Genomic DNA, 22,767 nt, shown 5'->3' on the forward strand with positions numbered 1-22,767 from the left:
AGAAAAAAAAAAAAAAAAGCCAATATTGCATATGACTAATCTAGTTTAGAACCTCATTTTACAATGAAAAAAAAAAAACACGAAGCCTGTAGCATTGTGACTTAGCTGAACATTTCACAAGGCAGCTTGAGTGCTTTCTGAGGAAACACTGGTGAGGAGCATGGTGATAAGGAGACTTAGAGCGCAGCAGCTGATACACCTGGGATTGGATGGGGCTTATCTATGCAAGCTTGAAAGTCATTCTCATCTGTTAAAGTGACACTTTCACTAGTTTCTTTGCAGATGGGTTTCTGGTAGAAATTAATGTATTGTGTTTTCTTTTGATTTGCAGAATACAGATTCTGTTCATCTTGCTCTGAAATTAAATAATTCTGAACTCATGGGGAGAAAACTCAGAGTCATGCGCTCTGTTAATAAAGAAAAATTAAAACAACAAAATTCAAAACCACGATTGAAGAATGTCAGTAAACCTAAGCAGGGACTTAATTTTACTTCCAAAACTGCAGAAGGACATTCTAAAAGCTTATTTATTGGAGAAAAAGCTGTTCTCCTTAAAACGAAGAAGAAAGGACAGAAGAAAAGTGGACACCCCAAGAAACAGAGAAAACAGAAATAACAACCGGGAACTGCTTTTTCTTTTCCTGCTGAGTACTGCTAATAAAAGTGCTATTATCTGCTGATAGCATTGTCTGCTAATCATGTGTTGAGTTTTATACTTCTTTATGGATGGTGTATGTGAAATGTGGAGACTTCCACATTCTCAGTTTATTCACATTGTGATACTACCTTTGAAGGTTTTTTTGTTTTTGTTTTGTTTTTTGAGACGGAGTTTGGCTCTTGTCTCCCAGGCTGGAGTGCAGTGGCGTGATCTCGGCTCACTGCAACCTCTGCCTTCTGGGTTCAAGCGCTTCTCCTGCCTCAGCCTCCCGAGTAGCTGGGATTACAGGCGCTCGCCACCACGCCTGGCTAATTTTTTGTATTTTTAGTAGACGAGGTTTCACCATATTGGCCAGGCTGGTCTCGAACTCCTGACCTCAGGTGATCCACCCGCCTTGGCCTGTCAAAGTGCTGGGATTACAGGCGTGAGCCACTGCACCCAAGCCTCCTTTCTCTTTTGCCTATTAAACCTCTGCTCTTAACCTTACTCCGTGTGTGCTCAAGTTCTTGATTTCCTTGGCATGAGGCAATGAACCTTTGGTATTACCCCAAACGACGTTGCTTCAGTATCTCACTTTGTTGCCCAGGCTGCTCTCAAAACTGCTGGACTCAAGTGATCCTCCCACTTTGGCCTCCCAAAGTGCTAGGATTACAGGAGTGAATCACTCATCAATTCCAAGGGGCTAGAACTCCCAGGAACTGGGGACAAAGGCCAGCCAAATTCTTCATTACACAACCTGGTGTTACTGGAAAAGGGTCCAGATCCAGACCCTAACAGAGGGTTCTTGGATCTTGCCTAAGAAGGAATTTGGGGCCAGTCCACAGAGTAAAGTGAAAACAAGTTTATTAAGAAAATAAAGAAGATCGGTCGTGGTGGATCACCAGATGTGAGGAGTTTGAGACTAGCCTGGCCAACATGGTGAAACCCCATCTCTACTAAAAATACAAAAATTTGCTGGGTGTGGTGGCATGTGCCTGTAATCCCAGCTACTGGGGAGGCTGAGGCAGGAGAATTGCTTGAACCCAGGAGGTGGAGGTTATAGTGAGCCAAGATCATGCCACTGCACTCCAGCCTGGGTGACAGCAAGACTCAGTCAAAAAAAAAAAAAAAAAAAAGTGAAAGAAGGGGTACTTCGTGGAATGGTGCATACCCTAAAGCAAGAGAAGGAACATGTCCACCTTAGGTACAAGGCTTGTTTATATTGAACAGCAAAAAAATAATGGGGAAGATGTGCTCTACTCCAAGAGCTTGTGACAAAGGATTTTTTTTCTGTGGTTGTTTTGAGACAAGGTCTTACCCTGTCACCCAGTTTGGACTGCAGTGGTACAATCAACTAACTGCAGCCTCAATCTCCTGGGATTAGGGGATCCTCCCGCATCATTCCCCATGTAGTTTGGACCACAGGTGCGTGCCACCACACCTGGCTAAGTTTTTAATTTTTTTGTAGATACAGGGTCTCACCATGTTGCCCAGGCTGGTGTTGAACTCTTGGGCTCAACCTATCCGCCCATCTGGGCCTCCCAAAGTGCTGGGATTGATTACAGATGTGAGACACTGCCTGGTCTTTGTCAAAGGATTGTTAATCCTGTGTAACTACTGTCTTCTGCAAGAATCAATATTATCTTTAAAGGGAAAATTAAACTAAGAATGCTTTTGTTCTTAAGATATTGGGACATCAGGTCATTTCCTGGGTCTGTTAAGTAAACATTATTAACTTGTTCCCTTCCCTGTAAATATCCTGTGACCAAGAATGCCAAACTTCCTGGGAATGTGCCCCAATAGGTCTCAGCCTCATTTTACCCAGTCCCTATTCAAGGTAAGGTAGCTCTGGTTCCAATGTCTCTGACACTGATACTTGACTTCTTTGATGCCCCTCAACTTACAGTGTCTGTTTAATGCCTGCTTTCTGCCCACGGTTTTCCTTGTCAGAATATCTTAACTGAGATCATATATATATATATATATAATTTTATTTTTTTTGAGACGGAGGCCTGATCTGTCACTCAGGCTGGAGTGCAGTGGCTCGATCTTGGCTCACTGCAACCTCTGCCTCCTGGTTCAAGCGATTCTCGTGCCTCAGCCTCCAGAGTAGCTGGGATTACAGGCCCCGGCCGCCATGGCCAGCTAATTTTTGTATTTTTAGTAGACAGGGTTTCACCATGTTGGCCAGGCTGGTCTCAAACTCCTGGCCTTAAGTGATCCGCCCGCCTCGGCCTCCCAAAGTGCTGAGATTACAGGAGAGAGCCACCGTGCCTGGCCTGATCATGTGTATGTTTTCATGTGGCTATAAAACGTTTTCTATTTTTCCTCCAATTGTGTATATTTTTCAAGAAATTACTCCATTTAATTTTATTCCAGTTATCATAAAATGAGGCTATCCTGTAACATTCTTTTGAAATGGAACCACTACGCACAATGGATTGTGGCAATCTGAAAAGAAAGTACAGTTTAATTCAAACAAGTCACAGGCTGCCTGTGTTAGACAAGAAGACAAGATGAAGCATTCGCGGTCTGGGACCCTGCATCTTTGTCTGCCACAAACAAGGTTGTCAGTTAGTCTTCCGAGTACGTGCAAGCCAGCAACGCGTCCGCCTCACTACAGCATGGTCGGCGGATATGAAAAAAAACCCGCGGTCACGTGCAAATTCCCGAGTCCTGTGCGTACACCCAGCGGCGCACTGGCAACGCCGGCGTGGCCCACTGCGCAGGCGCAGGCGCAGGAGCCGCGCCCCGGACCTCTGCTCAGGCACTGCCGCGGACGACCTCGAGGCCCTTAGTTGACTCGGACCGGAAGTGGCGTGTGCTCTGCCTTTTCGTGTTCCTGGTCCGCGGCCGTCGGGTGTGAGCTCCGCCGACCGCTCTGAGGGTTCGTGGCCCACCGCTCTTTCGCGGTCCCTGCCGCCACCATCCACGCTCAGCGTTGTAGAGAAGATGGTGGGTCGGAACAGCGCCATCGCCGCCGGTGTATGCGGGGCTCTTTTCATTGGGTACTGCATCTACTTCGACCGCAAAAGACGAAGTGACCCCAACTTCAAGAACAGGCTTCGAGAACGTGAGTGGGTCGTCTCTACCCTGCCCGGGCCTGCTGCCTTCGGCCGCCGCCCTCCACAGGAGGGGTCATTGCCTCCCACCAGCCTGTGGGCCGCGCAGGGCGACCGCGTGGTGCGGCCCTCAACAGGCGAGGGCGCTGGCTGCGCCGCACCGGGGGCTCTAGTGCCCCGCAGGAATTGCCTTCATTTTGGAGGAAGGATTTTTCCCGTTTTGTTTTCCCCAAACATTTTAGCCGTGCAAGTGCACTCTTGATTTGTGTTACAATCTGGGGTGTGTGTGGCCTGGGGAGGAGCTAGTCTCTTTTTTTGTCGTTCATCTTTTTAAACCTCTAAAAAGTCGTGCATTTTTGTCGCGAATTTTAGTCTGAGGCTAAATCCGCATGCTCAGTGCAGTATCATTGTTGCATTCTTTTTTTTTTTTTGAGACGGAATCTCGCTCTGTCGCCCAGGCTGGAGTGCAGTGGCGCGATCTCGGCTCACTGCAACCTCCGCCTCCCGAGTTCAAGCGCTTCTCCTTCCTCAGCCTCCCCAGTAGCTGGGATTACAGGCGGGCGCCACCACGCCCGGCTGATTTTTTGTATTTAGTAGAGACGGGGTTTCACCATGTTGGTCAGGCTAGTCTCGAACTCCTGACCTCAGAAGATCCGCCTGGCTCATTGCTGCATTCTTAAACCCTCTTGGTAGCTTCGTTCTAAGTGCTTCCAAGATATGAGTGAATGCTATAGAAATTGCAGGGGAGTCCAAAGGGCTGCGCTTCTCCCGTGGCTGAGTCTTATTTCATACCTGCGACATCTTTTAAGAGAGGTCTGCAAGAGGGGACTCGTTTCATGAAAACAGTTAGATCCACCTTGAATTTTGGGAGACTCTTCATTCGCATCACTGAAGAGCAAATTTGTTGCAATAAGAAATATTTTTTGGCTTATCTTGGTTGGTCAGCCAAATTAGTTTTTGAAATTAAAATTTACACATAAGTTACTAAAGCCCAAGGTGTACAAAGAAGGGATGATTGTTTACTTAAGTAACAGTGATTACGGTTTAATTCAGCTATACTAAGTCATTTCAAGTGTTCAATAGCCATGTGTGAGCAGTGACTGCAGCGCTGATCTTACTAGCACTTAGAATCAGACATCTAGTTCCAGCTTTCTTATGTTTTAGGAGGGAAGGGATACAGACATAATTTGATTTATGACTAGGCAGACTAATAGAATACTGTTTTGGATTCAGACCCTGAATTTCTAGGGCCAGGTTAGCGGCATAATTTGGGGTTTCTGAATCCTAATTTCCGTAGTTGTAAAATCAGGTAATGCCACCTACCTCTTGTTGGTCGTGTGAAGATTGAGATGTTTGAATTGCCTCCCACGTTTCCTGACATAGGAAATGCTCCTCCGTAAATGCTGGCAGTCATTCTGCCTTCAGGTTATTGTCCTGTAGTTGCCAAAATGGGTGACAGCTGGGGGTTTTGGTACAAATGCGGAGTTAGAAAGAATGGATTAACCCTATCTTCTGTTGGAAACCCTGAAGTCCTGTTGCAGAAACAAGAGCTATCATTTTAGACAAATGGAGGAATGTTATTTCAAAATAACTTCTCCATCATTTTCAATCTAAAATTGTTTTTTCTGGACTTAGCGGCAACCTAATGATTACAGTGAATTACTTAGCTGCAGCAGTAACTTTAGGCAAGTAACTTCAAGCTTTAGTTTTCCCTTTTTGTAAAATGGTATAGTGTAGAGTTTTAGTACTGTTCCTCACACATGGTAATTGATGAATGCTAGAGATTTTTTGTTGTTGTTGTTTGTTTGTTTGAGTCTCACTCTGTCGCCTAGGCTCGAGTGCAGTGGGGTGATCTCGGATCATTGCAACCTCCGCCTCCCGGGTTCAAGCAATTCTGCCTTAGCTTCCTGAGTAGCTGGGATTACAGGCGCACACCAACACGCCAGGCTAATTTTTGTATTTTTAGTAGAGACGGAGTTTCACCGTATTGGCCAGGTTGGTCTTGAACTCCTGACTTCGTGATCTGCCCGTCTCAGCCTCCCAAAGTGCTGGGATTACAGGCGTGAGCCACCGCGTCTGGATGAGATATTTTTATGAGTAGAATTATTTTGTTGTTTGATGTTTTTGTAAAATTTATTTAGAATAATCTTGCAGTCTGTTTAAAGGTAATTGCGGCCAGGTGTGGTGGCTCAACGCTTGTGATCTCAGCACTTTGGGAGGCCGAGGTGGGCGGATCACCTCGTGTCAGGAGTTCAAGCAGCCTGGCCAGCATGGTGAAACCCCCTCTCTGCTAAAAATACAAAAATTAGCCGGGTGTGGTGGCGCACGCCGATAGTCCCAGCTGCTTGGGAGGCTGAGGCAAAATTGCTGGAATGTGGAAGGTGGAGGTTGCAGTGAGCAGAGATTGCACCACTGCACTCCATCCTGGGGAGACAGAACAAGACTCTGTCTCCAAAATATACGTGCGTGCGTGCGTGTGTGTCTATAGGCCAGGTGCTGTGACTCATGCCTGTAATCCCAGCACTTTGGGAGGCCAAGGTGGGCAGATCACGAGGTCAGGAGATCGAGACCAGCCTGGACAACATGGTGAAACCCCCGTCTCTACTAAAAATACAACAACAAAAAAAATTAGCTGGGTGTGGTGGCACGCACCTGTAGTCCCAGCTACTTGGGAGACTGAGGTAGGAAGATTGCTTGAACCTGGGAGGCTGAGGTTGCAGTGAGCCGAGATGGCGCCACTGCACTCCAGCCTGGGGACAGAGCGAGACTCGGTCTCAAAAAAAAAAAAAAAAAGTGCAATTGCGTGATTGGCTGATTTTAAAAACTTTAGGGGTATTTTGCCTTTGTGGAATGAAATTCTGTTCAGTTAATTTTGAGTTTTTAAAATTAATTTTTTTAAAAATTTTGTGGTCTAGTCTTATTTCCAATAGAATATTTACATCTGCAATAAAAGAGCAGTTTCTCACATAGGGCATGTAGCTCATTGGCTTTCTTTTTCGTTAAGAAGAGAGGCTTAGGCGGCCGAGCGCGGTAGCTCACGCCTGTAAACCCAGCACATTGGGAGGCCGAGGCGGGCGGATCACAAGGTCAGGAGATCGAGACCATCCTGGCTAACACGGTGAAACGCCGTCTCTACTAAAAAATAGAAAAACTTAGCTGGGCGTGGTGGCGGGTACCTGTAGTCCCAGCTACTCGGGAGGCTGAGGCAGGAGAATGGCGTGAACTCGGGAGGTGGAGCTTACAGTGAGCCGAGATCACACCACTGCACTCCAGCCTGGGCGACAGAGCGAGACTCCGTCTCAAAAAGAAAAAAAATAAAAAAATAAGAGAGCCTTACATTGTTTAAAATGAGGCTTGAGGTTAAATTTGAGATCCTAATTTATTTAGACTTTTTGTCACCTGTTAGCAAAAGCAGAGTATCAGGATCCTTGAAACATAGTTTTTATCATTCTAAATTATGAGTAAATGAAACGTAATTGCCAAATTACAATGCCAGCTGCAGGTGCATTTCACTTATATGGGACGGATAAAATGACACCTTAAAAATATATTAAGCATCTTATTTAAGTGAATAAATCTTGGAAACATTGAGTCAAGGCTTGATTTTGCTCATTGTTAAATTTCTTCATGGTTTTTCAGTTGATTACCATCTGTCCCTTTATCACAGAGATACTGCATAATACTATATCTGAAAATATGTTAATGTAATAAGTTAATTGTATCATGAAACTAAAGCCAGAATTTTAATCTTATTGCTAAAAATGTAAAGCAACTAAGTGATCTTAAAATTTGGTAGCTGTGTCAGTTAAATGTATTCAGTGGCAATCACACACTCTTCCCCACCTTACTAAAAAAACTTATGACTCAGTTTCACTTCCCTGGGTTTCATTATCAGTTTTGTAATTTTCCCTAAATTCTGGTTTGGCAAATTGTATGTCTCACATACAGTTGATCCCACAAACTTGGCACATTCATTTCTGAGGTGCCTTTTTTTTTGATGGTAATAACATCTTTACTTCTCCACACTATTAACTATAGAGGCAGAAGAGAGTCATGTTTCAAGTCCAAAAGCCTGGGTTTGAGTTGCCATTCCACCAGTAAGTAATTGTGACCTTGGTACATTTTCTCATCTGGAAAATGGGGATGATAATAGTACCTGGATTTTGTTTTTTGTTTTTGTTTGAGACGGAGTCTCGCTCTGTGGCCCAGGCTGGAGCGCAGTGGCGCTATCTCAGCTCACTGCAACCTCCACCTCCCAGGTTCAAGTGATCCTCTTGCTACAGCCTCTTGAATAGCTAGGACTACAGGTGCCTGCCACCATACCTAGCTAATTTTTTGTATTTTGGTAGAGACGGGGTTTCACCGTATCAACCAGGCTGATCTCGAACTCCTGACCTCCAGTGATCCGCCCGCCTTGGCCTCCCAAAGTGCTGGGATTACAGGCGTGCGCCACTGTGCCCAGCTGTAACTCTTTTAATGTTGTGAGGATTAAATAAGCTAATAAACATTTAGAACAGTGTCTGGCATGTAGCATCTAAAACTTAGTGCTCACATCCAAGTGTTTCTTGTCTTCATGTCCAGATCCTTTGAAGTCTTCCATTTCTTTTCTAGTTTTACTACGCTCCCTCCAGTGCAGGTTCCAGTGTAGACCATGATATTTAGCAATTAGATATTGTTGTTTGGTATCACTCATTATTTTCTGCCTTAAGAGAACAAAAACCCATAAGCAAATGGAGGGTTGAATTATGTTCTTTGTCCTTTTTCCCCACAGTTAGTTGTGCAGTGATGAACACTTAGGTAAGGTACTTAGAAAAATTAGCAGCCTTCAGATTAATACATAAGATCAACTTTAATGCATATTTTTTCTGTTGAAATGGCTAGAATCGTATTTAAGCCTTACAGTGGTAGCACTCTATTATGGGAGATGAGTGGGTATCTGATGCTGGTGTGATGAAATCCAGTTTACGAGGGTTGACTTAAGAAAAGGTACCTTGACCATAGTAAATGAACCTTCTGTCTGCAGGTAGGCAGACCTCTTTTTTGAGACAGAGTGTCGCTCTGTCACCTAGGCTGGAGTGCAGTGGCACAATCTCTGCTCACTGCAACCTCCGCCTCCCGGGTTCAAGTGATTCTCCTGCCTCAGCCTCCCAAGTAGCTGGGACTACAGGTGCCTGCCACCATGCCCAGCTAATTTTTGTATTTTTAGTAGAGATGGGATTTCACTATGTTGGCCAGGCTGGTCTTGAACTCCTGACCTTGTGATCTGCCTGGCTCAGCCTCCTAAAGTGCTTGGATTACAAGCATGAGCCACTGCCCCTGGCCCTCAGACCTCTTTAGTCATGCATTGAAGCTTGGATTTGTAGAGTGCTTTAAGGTTTTCAGAGGACGTTTGCTTGTTTCATGGCTTTTGTTTCTCATTGTAGTCCTCTAAGTTTAGACCTTATCTTGGGAGAGTGAGAGATTTGCCTAAGGCCACCCAGCTAATAAGTATTAGCTAATAATAAGTATTGGAGCCTTACATTTTCTTAACTATGTCAGTAGTTACTGTCTATGTCATTGGTAGTTTTTAGTGATTATCACTTTAGGTGTAGTCCTGCCTCAGTATCCTTGAGTGATTGGTTCCAGGCCTCCGCTGGATACCAAATTCTGATGATGCTCAAGTACCTTTAAGTGGTATAGTATTTTCATGTGACCATCATATGCCTCCTGTACACTTTAGATTTTTTCTTTCATTTAAGAATGCCAGTTTGCAACATTCAGTAAAGATATAATCTGGCATATTTCAGTAATAAAACTCCCCAATACTAGTGGCCTAATTCTTGCCCCTGTTACATATCCTGTGTTGGTTGGAAGGGGGGACTTGATCTGCTTATTGTAATTACTTTAGAAGTCCAGCTGTTGGAGCTATCTCCATCTTGTGAATTGCTAGATCTTCTGCCCCAAAGGGAAGGAGAACGCTCCAGTGCAGTGTCACATTGCCTGCAGCTCATTGACCAGAACTAGTCATATGGCCTTGACAGATCACAGGGAGGGATAGATTCCTAGAGTTAGAAATGTTTTGCAAATGGAATTAATGACTGCCACAGCAATTAGAATTCTTTTGATTCCCATTTTTATAATGACAAAATGTAAATATAACTTTGCATTTCTTGCAGGAAGAAAGAAACAGAAGCTTGCCAAGGAGAGAGCTGGGCTTTCCAAGGTAATAGTCTGGTTTCTGTTTAAATTATATGTTTTGTAGAAATATTATTTTAAAATCTGTAATTGGAAATGTAATTAAAATGTAATTGGAAAAAGCTAGTTGATACTGGACATTGCTTTTTTATTTTAAAATACAGCTTATTTTTAGGAGTAGGTGAATAACATAGTTCCACTGACAATTATTGAGTCCTTCATTATTTCTTTTGCTGGCCATAACAACATACAGCTTACTGTATGAACAATAATTAAGGAACAAGATGAGGGCCTCAAGACATTTGCACCAAAAGATGAAAAGTTCCTAATCAGCTGCTTCAAAATGATACAATATTACACTTAAGATTTAATTTCTTTACTCTAACTTCCTGTAAAAGAACCATGAGTTATTATTTCAAAAATTATTCAAGATTATTCAAGCCCACTGATCCAGAATCCCACTGCTCTGACAAATTTTTGCCTTGTTGCGGTACACAGTTCTGGATATAAAACTTGTAATTTATTTTTTCTTTTCATAGAGCCTGAGTTCTTGATTATTTTTAATGACTACGTAGGTTTAGCTACTTGGTAAAAAATGTTTTGTGGCGTGTGTAAGTAAATTAAGTAAATGTTAATCATTGTGCTTGCAACTTTTCCTTTTTATTGAGATGAGTTCTATTGTCTGGGTTCTTAGGACTTGGATTACTGGATCATTAGTGGTTCTTTTTAAAGCAAGTTGAGACAAGGAAAAAATAAGTTAACCAGTATATTTTGTTATTTTGAAACAGTTGTGTAAACACAGCTAGTTGACTGGACATGGTAATAGTGAAGTGAAAATGGGAGGAAACTACTTTGTTCTAGTAGGATCAGACTACCTTCCTGAAGTGTGTAATATGTTTATTATGCTTTTGGTAACCTATATTTCTAAGGGCACAGGGAACCAGATTGAGACATGCACCAGTATGTATTTTTAGATTGAAGAATAGAATTAAATTATTGCTACATGCTGGGATAGTGCGTGAAAGATGTCTCCACTTTCAGAAATTTAAATTGTTTCACTTGTGTTGGCTAGGTTAATAAGAGCATGTACAGTGTAATTCAAGGACCAAAAACTTGCACTAATAGAAGTTTAGGTTTTCTCTTTTTTTTTTTTTTTTTTTTTGAGATGGAGTCTCACTCTGTCACCAGGCTGGGGTGGAGTAGCGGTGCAGTCACAGCTCATTGCAGCCTCGACCTCGTAGGTTCAAGCAATCCTGCCTTAGCCTCCCTAGTAGCTGGACTATAGGCATGCACCACCATGCCTAGCTAGTCTTTTATTTTTTTTGTAGAGAGAGGCTGAGGTAGGAGGATCACTTGATCCTGAGAGGTGAAGGCACTGAGCTGTTATCACACTACTGCACTACAGCCTGGGCGACAGAGTGAGACCCTGTCTCAAAAAACAGTCTTTTAGATGCATGTAAAATGTAGGCTGGATGCAGTGGTTCATACCTGTAATCCTAGCACTTTGGGAGGCCGAGGTGGGTGGATCATCTGAGGTCAGGAGTTTGAGACCAGCCTGGCCAACATTGCAAAACCCTATCTCTACTAAAAATACAAAAATTAGCTGGGCATGGTGGCGGGCACCCAGCTACTCGGGAGGCTGAGGCAGGAGAATCGCTTGAATCCAAGAGGTGGAAGTTGCAGTGAGCTGGGATTGTGCCACTGCACTCCAGCCTGGGTGACAGAACGAGACTCTGTCTCAAAAAAACAAAAAAAAAATCTGTATAAAATAATGTTGAATCATAAGGACAAATTGCTTACAGTTGTATAAAAATCTACAATAATGGCATCCGAAAATATTGTAAAGTGCGTAGACGGTATAGATTTTGCACTCTTTTCTCTTTACATTCGAGTTAGAGCTTTCTAAGAATTATTCAACTACAAACTCAAGTTTTTTCTTTTATTCATTTGAATGTAGATGAACTCTTAATTCCTACAAGTGTTGTTCAGGAGTAAAGTTCTTCTATCAGATTTTTTTAGAATGGGTGATTTGGTTTTTTGTTGTTTTATTTTTATTGATATCTGTGTATTGGTTATATCCCCTGACATAATTGTGGTGTCAATTATTAAATATTTTATTTCCAGTTACCTGACCTTAAAGATGCTGAAGCTGTTCAGAAGTTCTTCCTTGAAGAGATACAGCTTGGTGAAGAGTTACTAGCTCAAGGTAATAGTCATTGAAAAGCTAAGGAACTGGGTAGAATTTTTCTCACTGATAGAAATTTATAATGATAAGGGGCTTTGTTTGTGTAATTTGGCTATTAGAAAAGGTACTCCAAATATCTCAAGACAGGTTTTTAGGCACTTAATAATTGGAAGATTATTTTGTGTAAGACTGGCTCTGGAAAGAAATATTCCTTGTGGGATATTGTTGTCCATGATATATTTTAAGTGAGTTTTAGGTTTTCTTGCTATATCATATGATGTAGAAGATAGTAAGTTTTTACAAATGAGGTTCTCTTACTCTGAAGTAGTTTCTAATGTATAGCCATAGTGCGATATGTAAATAGTAACTGAAGGAATATAAGCTAGGAATATACTCCTCAACTCCTTCATCTAATCTTCAGATCTTTTCCAGTATTTATAGGAAGGAATGGCTAATGTAAGGTCCCAGAGAAGGTTAATTTACCTAATCAAGGTCACACGGTGAGTCCATGACCCCTTATTTCAGAACCAACTTGTTATCTGATCCAGAATTTAGCCTTTTCATTATACATTGTACTTCATTTATTTCATCAACAGTGCTAAGACAGCTGTGAAATTGAAATTATCAAATTGACAGACATGAGAACCATAATTTACTCAGTAATCTCAAAAGTAGATTTGAAGTAGTTGCTATCATTATTAAAACTGTTATCAAATATTTTAAAATTCTGATTGCTGTATCAATAGATTTAGATAGAAGTGAACTACATGATGTGGGGCATTTGTGTGTGAATGAGTTTGTTGTTTCTTTTATGGGGAGAGTTTAATTCATTAAAAATGGTGGTAACTAACTTTATCATGTCTCCCCTTTGCCAAGAAATACTTTTTTGATATCAATAGAATTGCTCAATTAATTTGACCTAAAGAGTCACAGTACTCAAATTGCCGACAGACTGGGAAGGGTTAAAAATCAGTGAGTAGGGACAGGCATGGTGGCTCATTCCTGTAATCCCAGCACTTTGGAGAGCTGAGGCAGGAGGACTGCTGGAAGCCAGGAGTTCGAGACCAGCATCGATAACAAAAGTGAGACCCTCATCTCTATAGGAAATGAGAAAATAAACCAGGTGCAGTAGTATGCACCTGTAGCCAGCTACTCGGAGACTGAAGTAGGAGGATACCTTGAACCCAGGAGTTTGAGGCTCTAGTGAGCTGTGATGGTGCCACTGCATTTCAGTCTGGGCAACAGAAATGATATGCTGTCTCTTAAAAACTATATACATAAAATCTGTAACTGCAGAGGAGTACAAGATAGGCACCAATCAGGAAACATTTCCAAGTCTCCTACAGGCATCACACTGCAATTTCTCCATCAATGTGAGAGAGAGGACCCAGGCATTGGGGAAAGGGAAAGCATTCCCCCTCAGTGCTAAAGCAGTGCTGCATACTGAGTTGCTCTGCTCCTTGCATCGTATAACACCGGGTTTGATCTTCGTATGCTGATAGATGGATTTTATGATATTCTAGATGCTGTTGTATTAACAAAAGATACCACTTACGATCTGGCTATCTAGTCATCAAAAGTTGTAGCAACATCCGCTTTGCACAAGAAGAGAGCTCAAAATGACAAGATCACTGCAACTGAGATTGTGTCAATGTATCTTCTTCAGCATTGTTGCTAAATCTGCAGATACGTAATCAACAGTGCTAGTTCAGAAGAGATTTAATTATAGTATGTATTCAGAAGCAGGAATTGACTTAGCCAATCTTTTGATTACTGTAATTCTAAACTGACCATCAATGGATCACTGTGCAGCCCTGGGTCGGATCTCTTGTGATGGGTATCACTACATCATCATTTCAATACCTGGGAAAGGAATTGGCCAAGCAGCTCCAGATGGTGCCTGCAAACCCAGATGACAATGATCTACACAATTGGAGTATCCTGAAACATTGTGTAGATGGGACAATCATAGTCCTCACATTGGCAGTGGAGATTCACCTGTTTCTGATGGTGATCAAGAGGTTAAGAAAGCTCTTGGAAACCTTTACTTATACTCAGGTGCCATCAGATACCCCACTGTATTCAAAATTTTACCCAAAATGTTTCTCAGTCTTTCAACAGCAGCCAATTGGTAGAACCAAAAAAACATATACCAGATTTAAGAGCCTGGAAAGAACACCAGAGTGACTATCCTGATACCTAGGCTTGCCATCAGCTGACAGGGTCAAGTGCATCGGGTATGATGGTAGAGATATTCCCTAAGACATACTTAATATCCTCAGCTTGCTGGGGAAAAATTAGTAAGGTTGATCTGAAACTGTTTCTCCTTTTTTTTTTTTTTTTTTGAAGTGGAGTTTTACTCTGTCACCCAGAGTGCAGTGGGTGGAGTGCAGTGGCGTGATCTCGGCTCACTGCAACCTCCGCTTCCCAGGTTCAAGCGATTCTCCTGCCTCAGCCTCATGAGTAGCTGGAATTATAGGCATGCACCGCCAAGCTCGGCTAATTTTTTCCTGTTTTTGGTAGAGAGGGGATTTCACCATGTTGGTCAGGCTATTCTCAAACTGACCTCAAGTGATCCGCCTGCCTTGGCTTCCCAAAGTGCTGGGATTACGGGTGTGAGCCACTGCACCTGGTCCATTCTTACTTTTTTTTTTTTTTTTTTTTTTGAGTTGGAGTCTCACTCTGTCGCCCAGGCTGGAGTGCAGTGGCGCGATCTCCACTCACTGCATGCTCCGCCTCCCGGGTTCATGTCATCCTCCTGCCTCAGCCTCCCGAGTAGCTGGGACTACAGGCACCCACCACCACGCCTGGCTAAGTTTTTGTATTTTTAGTAGAGACAGGGTTTCACTGTTAGCCAGGTTGGTCTGGATCTCCTGACCTTGTGATCCGCCTACCTCGGCCTCCCAAAGTGCTGGGATTACAGGCTTGAGCCACCGCGCCCAGCCCCATTCTCACTCTTTAAGATCAGTTTCCTGTGAATTTATATCATGGAAAATTGTTTGGTAAATAAAAAGAATCTGGTAAAAAATGATCTTAATGGTATTAAGAACTGGAAAAGGTCTGAGGTGTTTTGTTTTGTTTTTGAGACGGCGTCTCATTCTGTTGCCCAGGCTGGAGTGCAATGGTGCAATCTCAGCTCACTGCAACTTCCACCTCCCAGGTTCAAGCGAGGGTTCAAGCAATTCTTGTGCCTCAGCCTCCCAAGTAGCTGGGATTACAGGCGTGCGCCACCAGGCCCAGCTCATTTTTTTTTTTTTTTTGAGATGGAGTCTCACTCTTTCGCCAGGCTGGAGTGCAGTGGCACAATCTTGGCTCACTGCAGCCTCCGTCTCCCAGGTGCAAGTGATTCTCTTGCCTCAGCCTCCTGAGTAGCTGGGACTACAGGCATGTGCTACCATGCTCAGCTAATTTTTGTATTTTTAGTAGAGACCAGGTTTCACCATGTTGGCCAGGATGGTCTTGATATCTTGACCTCATGATCCACCCACTTCAGCCTCCCAAAGTGCTGGGATTACAGGCATGAACCACCACACCCCGGCCTAATTTTTGTATTTTTAGTATAGACGAGTTTCACCATGTTGGCCAGGCTGGTCTTGAACTGACCTCAGGTGATCCACCCACCTTGGCCTCCCTAAGTGCTGGGATTACAGGTGTGAGCCGCCGCTCCCGTTCATTTCTGAGATTTACCTTACTTGCATGCTAGCACATTAGTTTGTGCCAATTTCATGGATGCTGGCAAAATACATGAGACCACTGGGCTAGGAACAAAGGATAGCTCGTTATTCACTGCAGTAATAGTAACAAGGGTATTGGCATTTGCACTGGTTTCCCGAGCCACAGTTCCTATGGCAGTGCAGAAAGTCAGGGGACACATGTACATGTAGTGGATTGCATATAGGAGAGGAGCCCTGAATTTAAGGATCCTGAATTTTTTATAATGGGCAGTAAACATGTGGGCGCTTTTCCCTACACATAGGTGATGTTGCAAACCTGCCTTTGCTCCAGTGGGAGGCAGTTTATATTCTGAGGTTGTTTACTGTACAAACGTCCTTGAAAAGACAGTTTGGAGCGAAGGCAGTAAATATCTGCTCAGAAGTGCAGAAGTGTGAGAGACTTGAGGAGAATTGTTCCTCTACTTGTATTGTTATTATTTTTTTTATTTTTATTTATTTCTTTTTGAGACGGAGTCTCGCTCTGTCGCCCAGGCTGGAGTGCAGTGGTGGAATTTTGGCTCACTGCAAGCTTCGCCTCCCGGGTTCAAGCAGTTCTCCTGCCTTGGCCTCCCAAGTAGCTGGGATTACAGGTGCGCGCCACCACGCCCTGCTAATTTTTGTATTTTTAGTAGTGGTAGGGTTTCACCATGTCGGTCAGGCTGGTCTTGAACTCTTGACCTTGTGATCCACCCACGTTGGCCTCCCAAAGTGCTAGGATTACAGGCATGAGCCACCGTGCCTGGCCGTATTATTTTTTAAAAATAATGGAGTTATTTTTATGTAAGGCACATTAAAATATTTTAATGGAAACCTCCTATACAGAAGAGTGCTTAATTTAAAATATTTAATAGCATAGTTTTGCTCAAATAATTTGGGACAGTTTTTGGAGTTTGATTTAAAGTGGGATTAGGGCCGAGTGCAGTGGCTCATGCCTGTAATCTCAGCACATTGGGAGGCGGAGGCAGGAGGATTACTTGAGTCCAGGAGTTTGAGACCAGGCTGAGCAACATAGTGAGACCCTGTTTCTACAAAAAAAAAAAAAATTAGCCCGGTGTGGTGGTGCACACCTATGGTCCTAGCTACTTGGGAGGTTGAGGTGGGAGGATTGCTTGAGCCCAGGAGGTTAAGACTGCAGTCAGCCAAGATTGTACCATTGTACTCCAGCCTGGGTGGCAGAGGGAGATGGTGTCTCAAAAAATAAATAAAATGGAGTTAACTGAGGACAAGGAGCACATAGCAGATACTTATTATTTATTGAATTAAGTGAACTTTGAAAAACTGTAAGCCTTAAGTATTTTTTTCAAACATAATTTGTCTATTAAAGGATATTTATAGATAAAAGAAAATAGGCCGGGCGCGGTGGCTCACGCCTGTAATCCCAGCACTTTGGGAGGCCGAGGCGGGCGGATCATGAGGTCAGGAGATTGAGACCATCCTGGCTAACATGGTGAAACCCTGTCTCTACTAAAAATACAGAAAGTTAGCCGGGCGTGGTGGCGGGCGCCTGTAGTCCCAGCTATGCGGGAGGCTGAGGCAGGAGAATGGTGTGAACCCCGGGGAGCGGAGCCTGCAGTGAGCCGAGATCGTGCCACTGCACTCCAGCCTGGGCGACAACAAGAATCCGTCTCAAAAAAAAAAAAAAGCCCTCCCACTCGGAGTTAATCATGGCTTTATTTCTCCTGTCATATTTCATTAGTATGACCATTTTTCCTACTAGTATCACTTAAAATTTTTTTTTTCTTCCCATGTGATACCATTCAAATAGTACAAAGATTTGGCTTAATGTGAAATTGGGTCTTCTTTCCACCCCAGTCCCCAGTCTTGTAGTTCTGTTACAGAAAAGTACTATTCGATTGTTAGCAATTGTCTCATGTAGTCTTTCAGAAATATTCCAAGTATATAAATAGTAATATACTTTGACATTTTTATACATTGATTTCCCCCTTACGTATGTTTGAAACCCTTCCATATCAGTACACGTAATCTGACTCATTCTTGTTAGTAGCTTCATAATAGTTATATGAATGCATTAGAGGTCATTTCCAGTATTTTACTTGCTTAGTGTTTTTGGTCAGCATCATTTGGAGATAGTGTGTAAAGTTAATTTTGACAAAGGCCAAGGCTTTTCAGGTTACATGTAATTTTATGTAAATCTTACAGGTGAATATGAGAAGGGCGTAGACCATCTGACAAATGCAATTGCTGTGTGTGGACAGCCACAGCAGTTACTGCAGGTCTTACAGCAAACTCTTCCACCACCAGTGTTCCAGATGCTTCTGACTAAGCTCCCAACAATTAGCCAGGTAAGGAATTGGAATGTTATGACATAAAAATGAGTGGGATTTAGAATCGAATGATTAGGGACATTTTAAAATGAGCCTAGTGAACATGATGAAATAAACTTATCTGTATAATGAAAACAATACGGGAGATATCAGCGCTTGACATTTTCCTCTCTGATGGGAAACAATCCAGATGACTGCCCAGATCTAGTGATTGTGCCCTGGAGGTGGATCAGGAAGTGTGTGTCTTAGTGATAAGTCGCAGGTCTTAGTAGTCAACTGTCCAAAGTCAGGTCACTCTTGGCTACTTTCTACAAGTAGCTTTCTGCCTACTCTTCCAGGAGACCATGCCTTCAGTTAGGTGATCTGACAAAGGAGCCTAGATAGCTATAGCCTAGACATTAGGGCGTTCAGGAGCGTGGATTCTCTCTGACTCATTTGTGTAAAGGCTCATGCCTCTGCTGCTGCTGAGGTGCGCTTTGAGTTTGGAGCTATTTGACGACATCCCCAAATCCCTACTCAAAAATGCAAAATAGCATTAATATACTGTAAAAGATTAACTTATGTGTAAATAAGGAGTTAATGAAAATGCCTTCTGTGCATTTTGAGTTCTTTTCAAGGAGCCCAAATGAATCTGCTTTTTGGAATAGCGTGTCTGTTATATGTGTTGATTTCCCAAGTTGGTGTGATTAAAACAGTGAATGATGATAGGAAGTATTTATAGAACTGTATAGTTAGTAACTGACTGGTTAATTTTTCAAACTGATTTTTACTCAACTGAATTAGAAAAGGACTGGAAAGAAAGTAAAGGTCCCAACGATTTGAGGGAATGAGTTGGACAACCAAGGACTTTGTCTAAATTGTTTTTATTTAGACTAATGTGGTTCTAGTTCTAGAGGATTCATACTGGAATCATCGGTTTAATATTACGCTATTTGAAAGGCAGCATAGTATAGTACTTTTGGAAAATTGGCCAGAGGGTGATGTCTTTTGGAATATTTATGAATTCATTGTGAAGCCTAATTCCTTAAAAATGACATCCTTCACTCAATTATCAGTGTTCTTGGTTTGCCTGGGAGTGAAAAGAGATCTTAAAATCTTTTTGGTTTTAGTTACATAATTGACTGATGTAATATTATGTAATGATGGCCGTACACAGTGTCTCATGCCCTATAATCCTAGCACTCAGTTGAGCTCAGGAGTTCAAGGCCAGCCTGGGCAACATGGTAAAACCCTGTCTCCATCAAAAATAAAAAATTAGCCGGGCATGGTGGCATGAGTCTGTGGTCCCAGCTACTCAGGAGGCTGAGGTGGGAGAGGATCGCTTAAGCCCAGTAGTCAGGTTGCAGTGAGCTGAGATTGTGCTACTGCACTCCAGCCTGGGTGACAGAGACCCCATCTGAATTAAAAATATATATATTGTAATGATCTGCCTCCTTTGTTAACTTGACTTTTGAAATGGGACTGTCAGTAGTATGATCATTGTTTTCTTGGATGCTGACAGTGTGTAAAGTGTTACATTTTGAATTAAATGTCAGAATGGGTGAACTTTACTAAGATTCGGTTCTTTGAATACAAAGAGCATTTTATGTTGAAGTTAGAATCCGATTAAATGCTTATGACACTTTAAAAAATTATTATTTTTTTTCTTTCAGAGAATTGTGAGTGCTCAGAGCTTGGCTGAAGATGATGTGGAATGAGAAACAAATGTCAACATAATGAAATCTCAGTTAAAAATATTTTAAAAATTCTTGGTAGTTGAGCAGCTCTGGGGGAATAAGGGCAAATATGCTTGTTATGAACTACACTGAAATCTACCAAAGTTAATGTTTACTTTGTGTAGATCCATTTGTCTATTTTATTTATTTTTCCCAGTGAAAAGTGTATTTTGATAGAGAACTTTTCATTCTATAAATACACTATGAGTTACTAAAATATCATGGATTTTGTTTATTCCTGAAACATAGTTAAACTGTACATATGACATGGCTTATGTTAAAAATACTCAGTGCTCAGTTTTGAAAGATAGGCAAAAAAAAAAAAAGTATAGGAGAAACTGAAGAATGTACACTTTTTTAGGGAGCACATTTTGCTGTAAATCTGGAAATTTGATAGACTTGATTGTGTTTGTGAAAACAGCATTAAAGGTTTTGATTGATCATTTCTTTCCATTTAATCTCTGAGACGTAAATATGTGAGGTGTGCTGCTGTGCTGGGTTAACAGCTTCCTTCTCTTTCTGTATATCAGTCTTGAAATGTTCTGTTTAAATCAGTAGGCTTAATGTGTTCTGGGTATTTATCTCCTTGTATTTTAAATATACGTAGTTGCAAATAGCACCAAGAATTAGATCTCTGTACACCCCTAATCTGACCTTGTGAGCTTCGCCAGTTAATGTGTGCTCACTTTCCCTCCGTTTGTTACATGAGAGAATGCGTCTGCTGATCACTGAAGTGTCCCTTTTAGCTTCTGATTCATTGGGTTCTGTTGGGCATCTTTAAATCCACCTTAACCTGAGGAATGTATGTGGGCAACCAGGCCCTGCATTTTTTTATATTCTGAATTGTGCATGCTTGCCTGACTTAGTATTTCTGAATTGATCTTTTTTTAATGGTATAACTATCTTGATTTTCACTGAAATTATATGATTATGTCACTACTCTGTAAATTAATCTGAAACTTTTAAGGTAACTGGGATGATCTGCTTGTAAAAATGTTTGTTGCCTTTTGCTTTTATCTTCAATGTACCTCCTTAATCCTACTTCAACTTGATTAATTTATCTTGTTAAACGATGAGAGTAAGTTGCAACCTTGTGACTGAAGACTTGAAAAGGGTGGAGCAGGTGGGACCTCTTATTCTCAAATAGTGACATAATCTCCGTAGTCACAGTTTCAGAACTGAGTAAGGATCCTTGGTACTTGGTGGCATCTGTTGAACTGACGAGCATTTCTCATTGTAAAGATTGCCTTTGTTCTGTCTAAAAGTCTGTGGAGAAATCCCAAAGACTTTTCCTATGTACTAGGCATTTTATTTTGATTGACTTACAAACTCTTCTTAATCATTATTAATCTCGGTTTTTTTGTGGTGTAGTGGAAGGAGAAATAGGTCTAGTTTCTGCCTCTGATTAGCCGCACAGCCTTGAACAAATCACATTTCATCTTTGAACTTAACCTCTACTGTTAGACTAGGCGACTCACATTTGAGGACTTTTCTCGGGTATCTTGAGGGTTTGTGATCCTGAACCCTTAAACAGTGCTTTTTTGTTACACAGGATGCTTTTTTGGGGGGATGACCAGTACAGACATGCCAGTTAGTTTTACTAGTGGGATCCCAATTCCAAAGCAGTGTAGTGGTGATTGGTCAGTGACTAACCAGGCAGCTAAGAAGTGTTAGGCAGCAGCCCAGACATGTATAGAGGGGCAGTTAGAGGGAGAACGGGTGGGAAAGGGAGCAAGGGGCAGATAGCTCAGCAAGCAAAGAATGGGCTCAGAAAAAGGAGGGCTGGCTGGAGGAGTGAGGGGCAGCTTAAGTTTGGAGAGGGTAGAAACGCCTTTTCCTTGGGAACTGGAGTGCAGTATGAGCTGGGTGTCACTTGGCTCTGAACATACTGGCTTTGCTGTAATGCTTGAAAAGGCAGTGGTATCTTCATTTTACAGTTCATTAACCCAAGTACATTTTGTTATTTAAATGACAACTTTGGTGCTTTAAAATGAGGTACCACTTTTTAAAGCTAGCTGTGTCGAGTTAAAGAAAAAAATCAGCACTTTTTTTCTCCCAGAAATGTAATTGCCAAACACTATTCGTTCCCATCTTAAGTTTTACAAGGTAATATAATCAGCTCGTTGTAGTGATGCTGGCCAAATGGTGCTCAGCAGGTGAGAACGAAAAAACCCCAGATTTCAGTGAACTAATACACAGCTTGAGCGTTTCCATGTGCTAATGTTGCACACTTAACTAAAAACAAAAACTTTGGAAATGGAAAATAATGTATTAGTGTAACAGTTGACATGCTGCTTTGGGCAAAGATACATTGTTTTGTTCCACAATTTATACTTAAAAGCGAAAGAACATTTAAAACATAGACTTATTGGCCGTAGCAATGCTGGCCTGTTAACTGATAACTAGAACTTAGGTTCACGTTTATGTAAAGTGTGTAAAACCTAGTAGAGCGTGCATAGTAGGCACTCAGTAAATGTTTGGTTCCTTTTGCCCCTCGGTAAGTTTATTTTACCATCCTCCCGCCTGCCATTCTGACTTTACTAAATCAACCTGTGGACCAGAGTGTTAATGAGATGTTATTGCAGAAGAGATTGAGAAGATTGGTATATCATGCAGATAACATACAAAATCTTTTTGTAACGTAAAAAATGCAGTTTTATTATTGCTTGTGCCTCAACTGTTTAAGTGAATATTAAAGGGCTTGGAGAAAACTTTGGCTTGGCGTATGTTTGGAGAAGTGAACTCTGCTGAATTTATTGAGTCTAAAGCTGTGGGTTTTTTTGTTAACGTCTTCGAGGATGTCTAGGGCCGCAGGCTTCTCTGCCAGGAGAATGCACATTTGCCTCAGATTCCAGGTGAAGAAAATCCCTGTGATAGTGTCAGCGCCCGAGGGCTTCCGGGTGGTGGTGGGCCTAGCTTCAGGAGATAGCAGCCACCTGGGAGGCCTGTTAAAACAGATTCGTGAGAGGAGCTCAGTGGTGATGTTGCTGACGTGC

General features: G+C 42.1%; 2 protein-coding genes and 1 non-coding gene across 8 annotated transcripts in view; all 3 read left to right on the forward strand.

Moving 5' to 3' along the window:
- The window catches only part of RBM34 (RNA binding motif protein 34), a 29,070-nt gene extending 28,374 nt beyond the window's left edge, over positions 1-696 (forward strand). For all 6 annotated transcript variants that reach the window (XM_063670953.1, XM_063670972.1, XM_063670960.1 and 3 more), the window contains one exon: positions 332-696. In XM_063670953.1, coding sequence (XP_063527023.1) covers positions 332-616 — 285 coding nt within the window. In that variant the 3' untranslated portion in view covers positions 617-696. The remainder of the gene's footprint in view (positions 1-331) is intronic.
- A 2,325-nt stretch (positions 697-3,021) lies between these two features.
- On the forward strand, positions 3,022-22,482 carry TOMM20 (translocase of outer mitochondrial membrane 20). The gene is made up of 5 exons (XM_054497330.1): positions 3,022-3,710; positions 9,855-9,901; positions 11,998-12,079; positions 17,932-18,074; positions 19,709-22,482. Exons 1-5 carry the CDS (start codon positions 3,590-3,592, stop codon positions 19,751-19,753), a joined length of 438 nt encoding a protein of 145 aa, XP_054353305.1. The 5' UTR covers positions 3,022-3,589; the 3' UTR covers positions 19,754-22,482.
- Positions 4,368-4,502, forward strand: LOC129023823 (small nucleolar RNA SNORA14). Its single transcript, XR_008496939.1, has one exon. It is a non-coding gene; the product is annotated as a small nucleolar RNA SNORA14 (small nucleolar RNA).
- Positions 22,483-22,767: the final 285 nt, after the last annotated feature.

Source organism: Pongo pygmaeus, chromosome 1, assembly GCF_028885625.2.
Source record: "Pongo pygmaeus isolate AG05252 chromosome 1, NHGRI_mPonPyg2-v2.0_pri, whole genome shotgun sequence".
NCBI classification, from domain to species: Eukaryota; Metazoa; Chordata; class Mammalia; order Primates; family Hominidae; genus Pongo; species Pongo pygmaeus.